Here is a 12,388-nt window from a genome sequence, read left to right as displayed (position 1 = left end):
CGAGATGACAGTGAATTCCCTCCTTGAACCACTGAAGCTCATTTGATGTAGGTACACCCACAATGTTGCAAGATACTTTCCCACTGGAAGGAAAATGTGAAAAGAATGCCACCTTGAGCCGAACTTGGTGCTTTGGACACATAAAAAAAGGAATATCCACATGAAAAATTTCAGTGTAGGAACGCCAAGTTCATTCTTGTTAATTAAACTGAATTCACAAGTTTCCCCAAAATAATTGAAAGATACAATCCACATTTCTGAACAACACTGCTAAAAGGTTTCATCAAAAGAAAGCTAGCACATGATTTGTTTTGAGTCTTTATTGAAAGTAGCCAAAGTGGAACATTTAATTACTCCTGCATTTTTTCAACAGATTCTTCCTTATATTTGCCCTTATCTTTGCCAACTTGGCGAGATTTTGCCTTGCGTTCCAGGATCTTCTTGCGATCTTTGTCAAGCTTTAGCCTGGTAATAACTACCTGTAAGAAATTACATGAATTTTTGCTGTTAATTCTTCATACGCAACGATGCTAAACAGAGGCCAGTATGAAACAGTGTAACAGCCAGTCAGTAGCTATAAATAAATGCAGAGTTCTAGCATTTTTGATGCACTCCTCCTTCATGCCCAAAAATCTTGCCCTCCCACCCCTCTCTCAAAGGGAATAAAACCATCACCTATCATTTAACTCCTACTTAAAATGTCATAACTGAAAATATCTCAAAATACAATGGTTTATTTTCAAGTGCCATGATTTGAAGTGAACAAAATAGCAAGATCATAAACAAAACTGTTTTCACAGTAACTGAATAAGGAATGCCGGCCAGCATACAAGAAACATACAAGTTTACAGAATAGGAAATTATTCATCATGTCACCAGTGATGGCTTTGCTGAAAAAAAGGGTGCCAATCAAATGAGCTGCATTAAATATTTACCCCTTTCTTTAAAAGTTAAATACTTTCTGCAACATACTGAGCTAAGAACTAAGAGTTCAAGAATTAATACAACCCAAATCCTGGTCCAGTGTAGAGATAATGGGAACTGTAGATGCTGGAGAATCTGAGATAACAGAGTGTGGAGCTGGATGAACACAGCAGGCCAAGCAGCATCTTAGGAGCACAAAAGCTAACGTTTCAGGCCTAGACCCTTCAGCAGAAAAGCCTTTTGTTATCCTGGTCCAGTGTAATTTACTGCCAAATTCAACTCTCATTAAACATAAATAGAAGTGAAATACTGAGGAGCTGAAATAAAAACAAAGTGCTGGAGACACATGTCTGGCAGTATTTGGGGAGAAACACGTCTTTTCCAAGACTTTGCCCAATAAGGATTTAGGTCACTTTCTGCTGAATAACAAAGCTCTGAGCTACTCTTGTAGCTACAATGCTTATGTGATAGGTCAAGTTAAGTGTCTAATCAAACGTAATCCATGCGTGTTGATGGTGGGCGATTAAACCATAGGAAAGCCATTGAATGTCAGGGTAAATTCCTTTGATCATTCCCCAACAAGAGTGGGATTAATTGAGATTTTGTATTCTCATAAAGCACAGTTCTTGATTTTTTTAAATATAAAAGGTGGATGTTTTCTTGTTTAAACAAGAATCCGATATATAGGTCTACAGCATGGAAAAAGGCGCTTCGGTCAAACATGCCCATGCCGCCCAGTTTTCAGTTAAACTAGTTTCATATCTTTCCATACCTATTCCATCCATATCTAAATGTTTCTTAAAATGACAAAACTGTACTAGTTCCACCACCACCTCTGGCAGCCTGTTCCAGACATTCACCACCTTGTGTGAAAAAAATTGCCTCTTGGACTCTTTTGTACCTCTCCCCTCTCACTTTAAACCTATGCCCTCAGTTTTAGCTTCCCCATACATGGGAAAAAGCTGTTGGCTATCCACCTTATCTGTGCCTCTCACAATTTTATAGGCCTCTACTTGGTCACCTCAATCTCCTACATTCCATGGATACAAGTCCCAAGCTATTCAACCTCTCCTTATAATTCAAAACTTCCAGTCCAGGTAACATCCCAGTAAATCTTTTCTGCACTCTTTCTAGTTCAATACTACACTTTCTACCAGAACTGTACGCAGTACTCCAAATGTGGCCTCACCAAAGTGTTATACAGCTACCACAATGCATCCCAACTTCCTTACTCAATGGTTTGACTGACAAAAGCAAGCATGCCAAAAGCGTTCTTCAACGTGCTGTTCACCTGTGGCCCTACGTTCAAACAGCTATGAACCTATACTCTAGATCTCTCTCTGTTCTAACATTCTCTAGGGCCCTACCATTGATTATTTAGTCCTGCCCCAGTTTGACCTACCAAAATGCAACATCTTGCATTTATCCAAATTAAAGTCCACCTGCCATTCCTCAGTCTACTGGCTTAGTTGATCTACAGCTCACTGCAATCCCAGATAAGCTTCTCCACTTTCCACGATACCACCAATCTTGGTGTCATCTGCAAACTTACTAAACATACCGCCCAAATTCTCATCCAAATCAATCATATAAATGAAGAATAAGAATGGAACCAGCACCAACCCCAATTGCACAATATCGGTCACAAGCTTCCAGTCTGAAAAACAACACTCTAGCACTGCCTGACTCTTCTAACACCAAGCAAATTTTGTGTCCAATTGGATGGCTTTCCCTGGACCCCATGGGATTTAACCTTACTCAGCAAACTATGATGCGGTACCTTGTCAAAGGCCTTGCTGAAGTGTCTGTATACATCTACCACACTGCCCTCATCTACTTTCTTGGTTACTCCTTCAAAAACAAAAACTGAATCAAATTCATAAGACACAATTTCCCAGACACAAAGACATGCTATCTCCAATGAGTACTTGCTTCTCCAAATGCCTGTGGATTCTGTCTCTCAGAATCCCCTCTAACAACTTACCTGCCACACACATTAGGGTCATCGGTCTGCAGTTCCCAGGAATTTGCCTGCACTGTAATGGCCCTACAATTTCCTCCCCACCCTCCCACAAAGTCCTGTGATACACTTCATCAGGTGTCAGGGATTTATCTACTTTAATGTGTTTTAAGACTGCCAGCATCTCCTCTTCTGTAACGTGGATTCACTTTGATACATTACTGTTTAGTTCTCAAAGTTCCCTAGCATTCATACCTTTCTCAACAGTAAAGACTGACAAGAAATATTCAGTTAGGATCTCGCCCATCGCTCGTGGCTCCACAGGTGACTTTGCTGATCTTTATAAGGCCCCTTTCTCACCCTAGTCACTCATGTACTTGTAGAATCTCTCTGGATTCTCCTTTATGTTATCTGCCAAAGCCATCTCGTTGCTTTTAGTCCTGCTGATTTCTCTCTCAAATGTACTCCGGCAATCCGTGTACTCAAGGAATTCACTTGATTCCAGCTGCCTATATACATTATATGCCTCTTCCCCTTTTTCTTGATCAGGGCCTCATTAACTCACATCATCCAGGGTTTCTTACTTGTGCCACACACTGTTCACTAACAGGAACATGATAGTTTCTTTTGCAACTGTTCAGATGATGTTGCGGTCCTAAATATGTAGCAAGATCTAGATGATATTCATAGGCTGCTAAGTGGTACTTGCATCATGTGCCATCATACAAACAAGGAGCAGAAGGAGATCATTCAGCCCCTTGACCCCAGCTGATATGATTGAAACCTCAAATCCCATTTCTGCCTACACTGATGACCTTGTCTTCTGAGTCTAAATACATAGAACTTAGAAATAAAAAGTGGAAGATAGTGTTTTACAATAGACACCCTGATGGTCGGCGGGAGATAGAGGAGCAAATATGTAAGGATATAGCAGACAGCTGCACGAATAATAGGGTTGTGATAGTGGGGCATTTTAACTTCCCTAACATTGACTGGGGCTGCTGTAGTGTTAAAGGCTTGGATGAAGAGAAATTTACTGAATGTGTTCAGGAAGTATTCCTCATGCAGTAAGTAAACATCCCACTAGCGACTGGGCAAAACTTCACCTCCTTTTGCCAAATAAGGCAGGGCAAGTGATAGAAGTCTTAGTGGGGGAGGACTTTGGGACCAGTGATCATAACTACACTAGTTTTAAAACAGCTCTGGAAAAAGATAGGTCTGACCCACAAGATAAAACTCTAAATTGGGGCAAGGCCAATTTTGATGGTCTTAGACAGGACCTTGCAAAAGTTGATTGGAGGGTGGATGCTGTTTGCAGGCAACGTGATATCAAAATTCAGTTCATTAGGGTTCAGGGCCACTATCACAACCCTATTATTCGTGCAGCTGTCTGCTATATCCTTACATATTTGCTCCTCTATCTCCCGCTGACCGTCGGGTTGTCTATAGTAAAACACTATCTTCCACTTTTTATTTCTAAGTTCTATGTATTTAGACTCAGTAGACAAGGTCATCAGTGTAGGCAGAAATGGGGTTTGAGGTTACAATCATATCAGCTGGGGTCAAGGGGCTGAATGATCTCCTTCTGCTCCTTGTTTGTATGATGGTACATGATGCAAGTACCACTTAGCAGCCTATGAATATCATCTAGGTCTTGCTACATATTTAGGACCGCAACATCATCTGAATAGTTGCAAAAGAAACTAAAGAATATGGAACCGTCACCAAATAGCGTTCTGATATATAGAAGGCCCATGCAAGAAACAAAGAAACCTACAGCACAGGAACAGGCCCTTCGGCCCTCCAAGCCTGCGCCGATCAAGATCCTCTGTCTAACCTGTCATCTATTTTCTAACGGTCTGTGTCCATTTGCTCCCTGCCCATCCATGTACCTGTCCAAATATATCTTAAAAGACGCTAACATGTCTGCATCTACCACATCCGCTGGCAACGTGTTCCAGGCGCCCTCCACCCTCTGTGTAAAGAACTTTCGACGCATATCTCCCTTAAACTTTCCTCCTCTCACTTTGAACTCATGACCCCTAGTAATTGAGTCCCTCACTCTGGGAAAAAGCTTTTGCTATCCACCCTGTCTATACCCCTCATGATTTTGTAGACCTCAATCAGGTCCCCCCTCAATCTCTGTCTTTCTATTGAAAATAATCCTAATCTATTCAACCTCTCTTCATAGCTAGCACCCTCCATACCAGGCAACATCCTGGTGAACGTTCTCTGCACCCTCTCTAAAGCATCCACATCCTTTTGGTAATGTGGCAACCAGAACTGTACACAGTACTCCAAATGTGGCCGAACCAAAGTCCTATACAACTGCAACATGACCTGCCAACTCTTGTACTCAATACCCCGCCCAATGAAGGAAAGCATGCCATATGCCTTCTTGACCACCCTATTGACCTGCGTTGTCACCTTCAGGGAACAATGGACCTGAACACCCAGATCTCTCTGTTCATCAATTTTCCCCAAGACTTTTCCATTTACTGTATAGTTTGCCCTTGAATTTGATCTTCCAAAATGCATACCCTCGCATTTGCCCGGATTGAACTCCATCTGCCATTTATCTACCCAACTCTCCAGTCTATCTATATTCTGCTGTAATTTCTGACAGTCCCCTTCACTATCAGCTACTCCACCAACCTTAGTGTCATCAGCAAACTTGCTGATCAGACCACCTACACCTTTCTCCAGATCATTTACATATATCACAAACAACAGTGGTCCCAGCACAGATCCCTGTGGAACACCACTGGTTACAGGTCTCCAATTTGAGAAACTCCCTTCTACTACTACCCTCTGTCTCCTGTTGCCCAGCCAGTTTTTTTTAATCCATCTAGCTAGCACACCCTGGACCCCATGTGACTTCATTTTCTCCATCAGCCTGCCATGGGAAACCTTATCAAACGCCTTACTGAAGTCCATGTATATGACATCTACAGCCTTTCCCTCATCAATCAACTTTGTCACGTCCTCAAAGAATTCTATTAAGTTGGTAAGACATGACCTTCCCTGTACAAAACCATGTTGCCTATCACTGATAAGCCCATTTTCTTCCAAATGGGAATAGATCCTATCCCTCAGTATCTTCTCCAGTAGCTTCCCTACCACTGACGTCAGGCTCACCGGTCGATAATTACCTGGATTATCCTTGCTGCCCTTTTTAAACAAGGGGACAACATTAGCAAGTCTCCAGTCCTCTGGGGCCTCACCCGTGTCTAAGGACACTGCAAAGATATCTGTTAGGGCCCCAGCTATTTATTAAGCTGTATTAATTCTGGATCCAAGCAGGAGAGGCAGATGCCAAAATGAGCAGATTATTGTGGTACCTGTGCACTGCCCTGTAAAACACAGTGACACTTCTCATCAATTTGATGATGACTGAAAACAGACTGATTGGGTTATCTTAGCTGGTTTGGATTTGTTCTTCTCTTTGGAATATGGCCATAAGCCAAGCAGCATTTGATCCTCTGCTTAGCATTGTAGCTGCACTGGAAAAGCTTGATTAGACACACAACTAATTCTGAAACACAGTTCTAAAGTTGGGAGCTGATAACATTTTCAGTGTGCTAAACAATTTTACAATAAAACCTTGAATAAGCATACTGGCTGAAGTTTAGCTTCTATGATGGTGGGTACCTCAGGTGGATGAAGAAATGAATTCCCTTAGTACCTCTAGCTGAAAATGACTGTAAATATGGTGGTTTCATCCGTTAAACTCAAATATCATGCTCGGAGGATAGGGAATGTCATGAAGCAGCCTCAATTCCTTTAGTTATTTAATTGTCCAGTCCTAATCATGTTCAGATGTGGTAGGTTTGCATAGCCTGAATTGACCTGTTAGTTGCGGCATCACTTCTCTCTCGCCATAGCAAACTCTAATCTAGATTCTGTCTCTCTGATGAAGGGTCTAGGGCTGAAACGTCAGCTTTTGTGCTCCTGAGCTGCTGCTTGGCCTGCTGTGTTCATCCAGCTTCACACTTTATTATCTCTTAATCTCTCTAATCTAGATTTGTTTCATTAGCTAAATTTAAAACTTCTAGTGGAATTTTATTTAGCATGTGAGTGCCACTAACAACTCCAGCAATAGTTGTTCATCCCAATTGGCCCAGAAAAGGTGATAAGAAGCTGTTTTTTTTTGTTTTAACATAAATGAGATAGATTCAGTTGTTAGGGAGTACCATAATTTTGAGCAAGCTCATGTCAAACTTAATACATCATTAGACTGAGTGTCAGAATTATTAATCTCATAATATTACTAATACAGTACTTGGGTATGGAACTAACCATGGTTGATTTGCAGCAGAAAGCTACTTGATCAGACATACAAAATTGGACTGGACTTCCAATCTATGTCGCTTGTAGAATTTAACAATGTCAACTTGTCCTCACTTCCATTCAACGTAGGGTGCTATTTGTGTAAGGTATTAGATAGAAACCAGGTTTTAGAAATTCTCACCACCACCCCAAACAAGGGATATGCGCATCATACAAACTAACCGGAGAACGTAAAATTCTGCTCAACAATTAACTTAGGAAACAGGGAGTTATTGAGGAAAGCCTACAGCAAAATGTCACACTCAGTTACTTTCAGGCTCTAAAAAGCTCTTGCATAGCCTTGAGATGTCATAGCTGTAAGTGGGCTATCGTGCCACTTTGAGATCAATAGCTTTAACAATGTACGTACTAACTACATGCTAAGAGACCGAGTCCATGCTTTATTTACATAACACGTGGGAATCCTTTTCTGCAGCAAATAGTAAAGACCTGGAATCCACCATCTGTGCTTCTACTACTCTCATACACAATGAGTGATCTCAAAAGAAAAATTCCCTAGACACTCAAGCATAATAAACTTACGAGGCTGTGGGGACAGAGCAGGGGAATAAAGCTGGCAATATTAATTTGCAGACAATCAGGATGAACTGAAAAACCTCCTCCATCATAATTACTCTCATTTATACATGCTCCTTAAACTTTCATTTGTGATGAAGACAAGTACATGCCCTATCTTTTTTGTGAGGTCACAGGGTAGCCTATAGGTGGATATTTCTGTTGATTAATCAAACTGGATCCAGACTCTGTTCTATCCAAAACCTGCAACTGTAAACAATGGATCTAACCTCACGCAACCCATCAGTTTATAACAGAAACTCAAAACCGTAGAATTTTGAAAACTATAAACTTATATGCTAGTTTGAGAATGGCAAATTCCAAGATCATTAGATATTGGAGAAAAACAAGAAAACATTCACAATGACTCAAAATATCAAGAGTGATTTTGAAATATGGTGACCTTGAAAACAACAAAACATATTAATTAATTTGCAGACAAGGTCTCACATCAGGAACGGCAGAGTTTACTGAGGAATCAACACTGGCTGGGTTTCTGATTGAATTTCCATGCTGCCCTCTAAATAAACATTACATGTTTTTCCAATCTTCACTGAAGGCAATGTCTCATCCTCAAGCTGGCACCACAGACTGTGCAGCATTCCCTGCACTGCACTGAAAGGATCAGCTTCAGCCACATGCTCAAATCTAGATATATTGTTGAATTAACTTATGATGTATAGTTGAAAATTTTGTCACAATGATCAGCCCAAAAGCAGGGCATCTGTTTAGTTACCCTGCTGTCCATATTACTACACTAATTTGACAAGACTCACTTGGTGTTATTAACCACAAAAAATTCTGCCGTTCATACCTTGCTGGGGTGAATGCCAACATGAACTGTGGTGCCATTGGCTTTTTCACGTTGCACACGCTCAATATAGATTACATACTTCTTTCTGTATACTTGGACAACTTTACCGATCTGTTGACCCTTGTAATGTCCTCGGACGACCTGCACACAAGATAACAAATATCGAACATGTTATTTTAACATTAGAGTTATTATAATTTCTTGTATATGCATGCTGTTTATTGAAACTGCTGTGCTTGTGTTTTAGCAATTTCTGGAAACTTTCTTACAGTCATACAGATGTACAGGACTGAAACAAACTCTTCAGTTCAACTCGTCCACACCAATCATATATCCTAAATTTAATCTAGTCCCATTTGCCAGCATTTGGCCCATATCCCCCTCAGCCCTTCCTACTCATATACCCATGCCTTTTAAATGTTGTAATTGTATTAGCCTGTACACTTCCCCTGGCAGCTCATTCCATACAAGTATCACTCTCTGCAAGAAAAAAAATGCCCCTTGGGTCCATTTTAAATCTTTTCCCTCTCATCACAAACCTATTCCCTCTAGTTTTTGACTCCCCACCCAGGGAAAGACCACAGCTATTTACCCTATCAATGCCCCTCATGATTTTGTAAACTTCTATAAAAGGTCACCCTTCAGCCTCCCATTCTCCAGAGAAAACAGCCCCAGACTACTCAGCCTCTTCCTTTAACTCAGACCCTCCAGTCCCGGCAACATCCTTGTCATCTTTTCTGAACCCTTTCAAGTTTCACCACATCCTTCCTACAGCAGGGAGACCAGGACTGCGCACAGTATTTCAAAAATGTCTTGTACAGCTGCAACATTACCTTCTTTCTTAAGATCAATATATTAGAATCAAAACATTTATGCTTTAAGCTCATCATCGGATGAAACAGTTTCATTATTTCAAGGTAAACAATTGTTCTTCAATTCCTGATGCATTAGGAAGTAAGAAGTACAATGTTCTTGAGTAGCAGCATGTTGGATCAGTGATTCCAGGGACCCAGGTTTGATTCATCTTGGATAACTGTCTGTGTGGGGCTTGCACACACTCCCCATGTCGGTGTGGGCTTCCTATTGGTGCTCCGGTTTCCTGCCATAGTCCAACGATGTACAGATTAGGTGGATTGGCCGTGCTAAATTGCCTAGTATCCAGGCATGTTCAACTTAGGTGAATTAACTATGGGAAATGCGGGGTTACAGGGAGAGAAATGGGAAATGGAATGTTCTTCAGATGATTCGATGGCCTGATTCCACAGTGGAAGGATACACATGCACAATTTACAAATATATGCAGAGTTAAAGAAGAACATTCACAGGCAGACTGCTTCACAGAAGCAGAAAAACAGGGAAATTTGAATTAAGTTGATTTTAGGAGGCCTGGATGAACGATCAGTCAAAAGAGAGGAGTTGTAATGGATGGCTCGCAAGAGCAAAGACTTGTTGTGGGACAAAATTCTAAGCCATCCTGATTGATCAAAGGAACAGTCACCAATAGGGAAGCAAATGGAATTGGTAACACATAAGTGTTAACAATCAGAAGAACATGGGTCTGAGAAGGTGGTAAGATATGACACAGGAATTTGAACCTAGGAAGCATAAAGGTAATGGATGATGACTAAAATATGTTAAAATAGAACAGCGATGGTTCATCTACCCAAGCACTGTCAACAAGTAATCTCATCCACACTAAACACGACAAAGATTCCACAGCTCAAGAGGAGGATGCCAGGTCAAAGCCTCAAAGCAAGCTGCAGAACAAAGCTCCATAAAATATAGAAACAAAAAATCAACGCTAACTGGATAAGGGAATGTTATCTCAGCATCCCGAAAACCTAATTACTAGACTGTAGATGACAGCAAAGGCAGACATAAATATAATGATGGAAGCAGCACAACTGGTCACCCAAACTTTCAAGAAAGCGATGCCAAATAGCACATGCTAATGACATTACGAAGTTTACTAGTGTCAATACTTATTTCATTCTAAAAACTGTTAACTACCACCAATACAAAATAATACTGTAGGTCCGCTGTAACACTCCTATATCAATGTGTTTTAAAAAAACCTGAAGAAACTGCTGTAAGTTTGAAAAGGAGAGAAATTCTGAACTGCACTGCCTTTCTCTCTTAAGAAAATGGCAGAATTCCAAATACATGGGTCTGACAGCATCAGTTCCACTGAGCACATTATTTTACAGATGTCTGTTCATGTTTTCATGTAACTCCCTCTACTTCTGGAATCACAATTATGAAGCCACAGCATCTGCACAGATGTGAATGAAGTGTGGAAGCACAAAATGTTAGAAGCCAATAGTAATCAGTATCTGAAACAGAAAGATAAAGTGCACAGCAAGGCTGGGTGATGCTGTAAATGCAACCACATGTTTATTTCTAAGCTGCACATTTAATAAAAAAAAATTTACTTCACTTACCTGAACCTCATCATCCTTGCGTATGGGCATCGAGCGAACGTTGTATTTCTGCCTCAGCTCCTTGGAGAGTGGAGAGGACATAATTTTCCTGCGAATGTGAGATGGAGCATTGAAGTGCCTCTTGCGATTCTTCCTCCGGGAAGATGTGACAAAGGGGTTGAACTTCATATTGGCTGCACACAGGAGAAACACGAACGTTAAATCAGCTGCTCGTTGTTAGACTGGAAAACGTGAGTTAAAAGGATTCATACCAGAGCTTTGAAATATAAAGGTAAAGTAAGGCGGCGTCAGATCAATCAGGAGATTTATTACACCGGGCCCGAAACCAACCTTCTGTACCCAATCGGCAGCTGGGTAACATCGGGGACATGACTCCAGCAGGAACTGGGTAACACCGGGGAACAGGGGCTCTCTGGGTCCCCGCCTTGTCTCTACCGCCTGCTCTGTGGGCCCCACCAGTTCTTACATTACACTTCAAATCTAACACCATTCCACAATCCCTTTCTTAAAAATATTACCACATATGACCTGCGAATCGGTATCCGACTCAGTATCCAGGATCACATTACCGCAGTCAAGCTAGGAAACACTAAGATGTTAACGGATATCACCAGCTCAATCCTTACCCTACTGCTCAGTCCTCAATGGCCGCTGGTGAAAAGAGAGCGTACGCATGCGCGTTGTGTTATTTGTCAGATGTCAAATCTCGCGTTACTGCACGGAGGTGCCTCAGGTGAACTCCAAAAAGATGGTGGAGGTACGAGGGGGCTTTGGACCAAAACGTTAATGCTGAGTTTTTTTTTCCTTTCTTGACAGCGGCTGCCAGATCTGCTGAGCTTTTCCAACAACTTCAGTTTTTGTTCCAAAAAGGTGGTGGTACTGCAAAGCGAAACGCAACTGACCAAGTGATATAGATAGCAAAAGTGTGGAGCTGGATGAACACAGCAGGCCAAGCAGCATCTCAGGAGCACAAAAGCTGACGTTTCGGGCCTAGACCCTTCAGAGAGGGAACTGGAATAAATAGGGAGAGGCGGACCGAAGATGGGTAGAGAGGGGAGTATAGGTGAGGAGGGGATAGGTCAGTCCAGGGGAGATAAACAGGTCAAGGAGGCGGGATGAGGTGGTAGGTAGGAAATGGAGGTGAGGCTTAAGGTGGAAGGAAGGGATGGGTGAGAGGAAGAACAGGTTAGGGAAGCAGAGACGCTGGGCTGGTTTTGTGATGCAATGGGGCGGGGGGGAGGAAGGGGAAGAGGAAGAGGAAGAACTGGGCTGGTTTTGGGATGCAGTGGGGGAAGGGGAGATTCTGAAGCTTGTGAAGTCCACATTGATACCATTGGGCTGCAG

The 12,388-nt window shown here is 41.8% G+C and overlaps 1 protein-coding gene across 2 annotated transcripts; it reads right to left on the bottom strand.

Annotated features, from left to right (window-relative positions):
- Nucleotides 1-305: 305 nt before the first annotated feature.
- On the bottom strand, nucleotides 306-11,802 carry rpl26 (ribosomal protein L26). Of its 2 annotated transcripts, none has more exons than XM_048543639.1 (4): nucleotides 11,671-11,802; nucleotides 11,045-11,217; nucleotides 8,604-8,744; nucleotides 306-479 (listed from the first exon to the last, which is right to left on the bottom strand). In XM_048543639.1, the coding sequence occupies exons 2-4, from the start codon at nucleotides 11,210-11,212 to the stop codon at nucleotides 351-353; spliced, it is 438 nt and encodes a 145-aa protein (XP_048399596.1). In that variant the 5' UTR covers nucleotides 11,213-11,217; nucleotides 11,671-11,802; the 3' UTR covers nucleotides 306-350. The 2 variants fall into 2 exon arrangements, with proteins under 2 accessions (XP_048399596.1, XP_048399597.1); XM_048543640.2 differs by lacking the exon at nucleotides 11,671-11,802 and adding an exon at nucleotides 11,573-11,667.
- Nucleotides 11,803-12,388: the final 586 nt, after the last annotated feature.

The sequence above is a fragment of the Stegostoma tigrinum genome, chromosome 13 (genome assembly GCF_030684315.1).
Source record: "Stegostoma tigrinum isolate sSteTig4 chromosome 13, sSteTig4.hap1, whole genome shotgun sequence".
Lineage (NCBI taxonomy): Eukaryota > Metazoa > Chordata > Chondrichthyes > Orectolobiformes > Stegostomatidae > Stegostoma > Stegostoma tigrinum.
The sequence above is the reverse complement of the archived record's forward strand: the minus strand, read 5'-3'. Positions and strand labels throughout refer to the sequence as shown.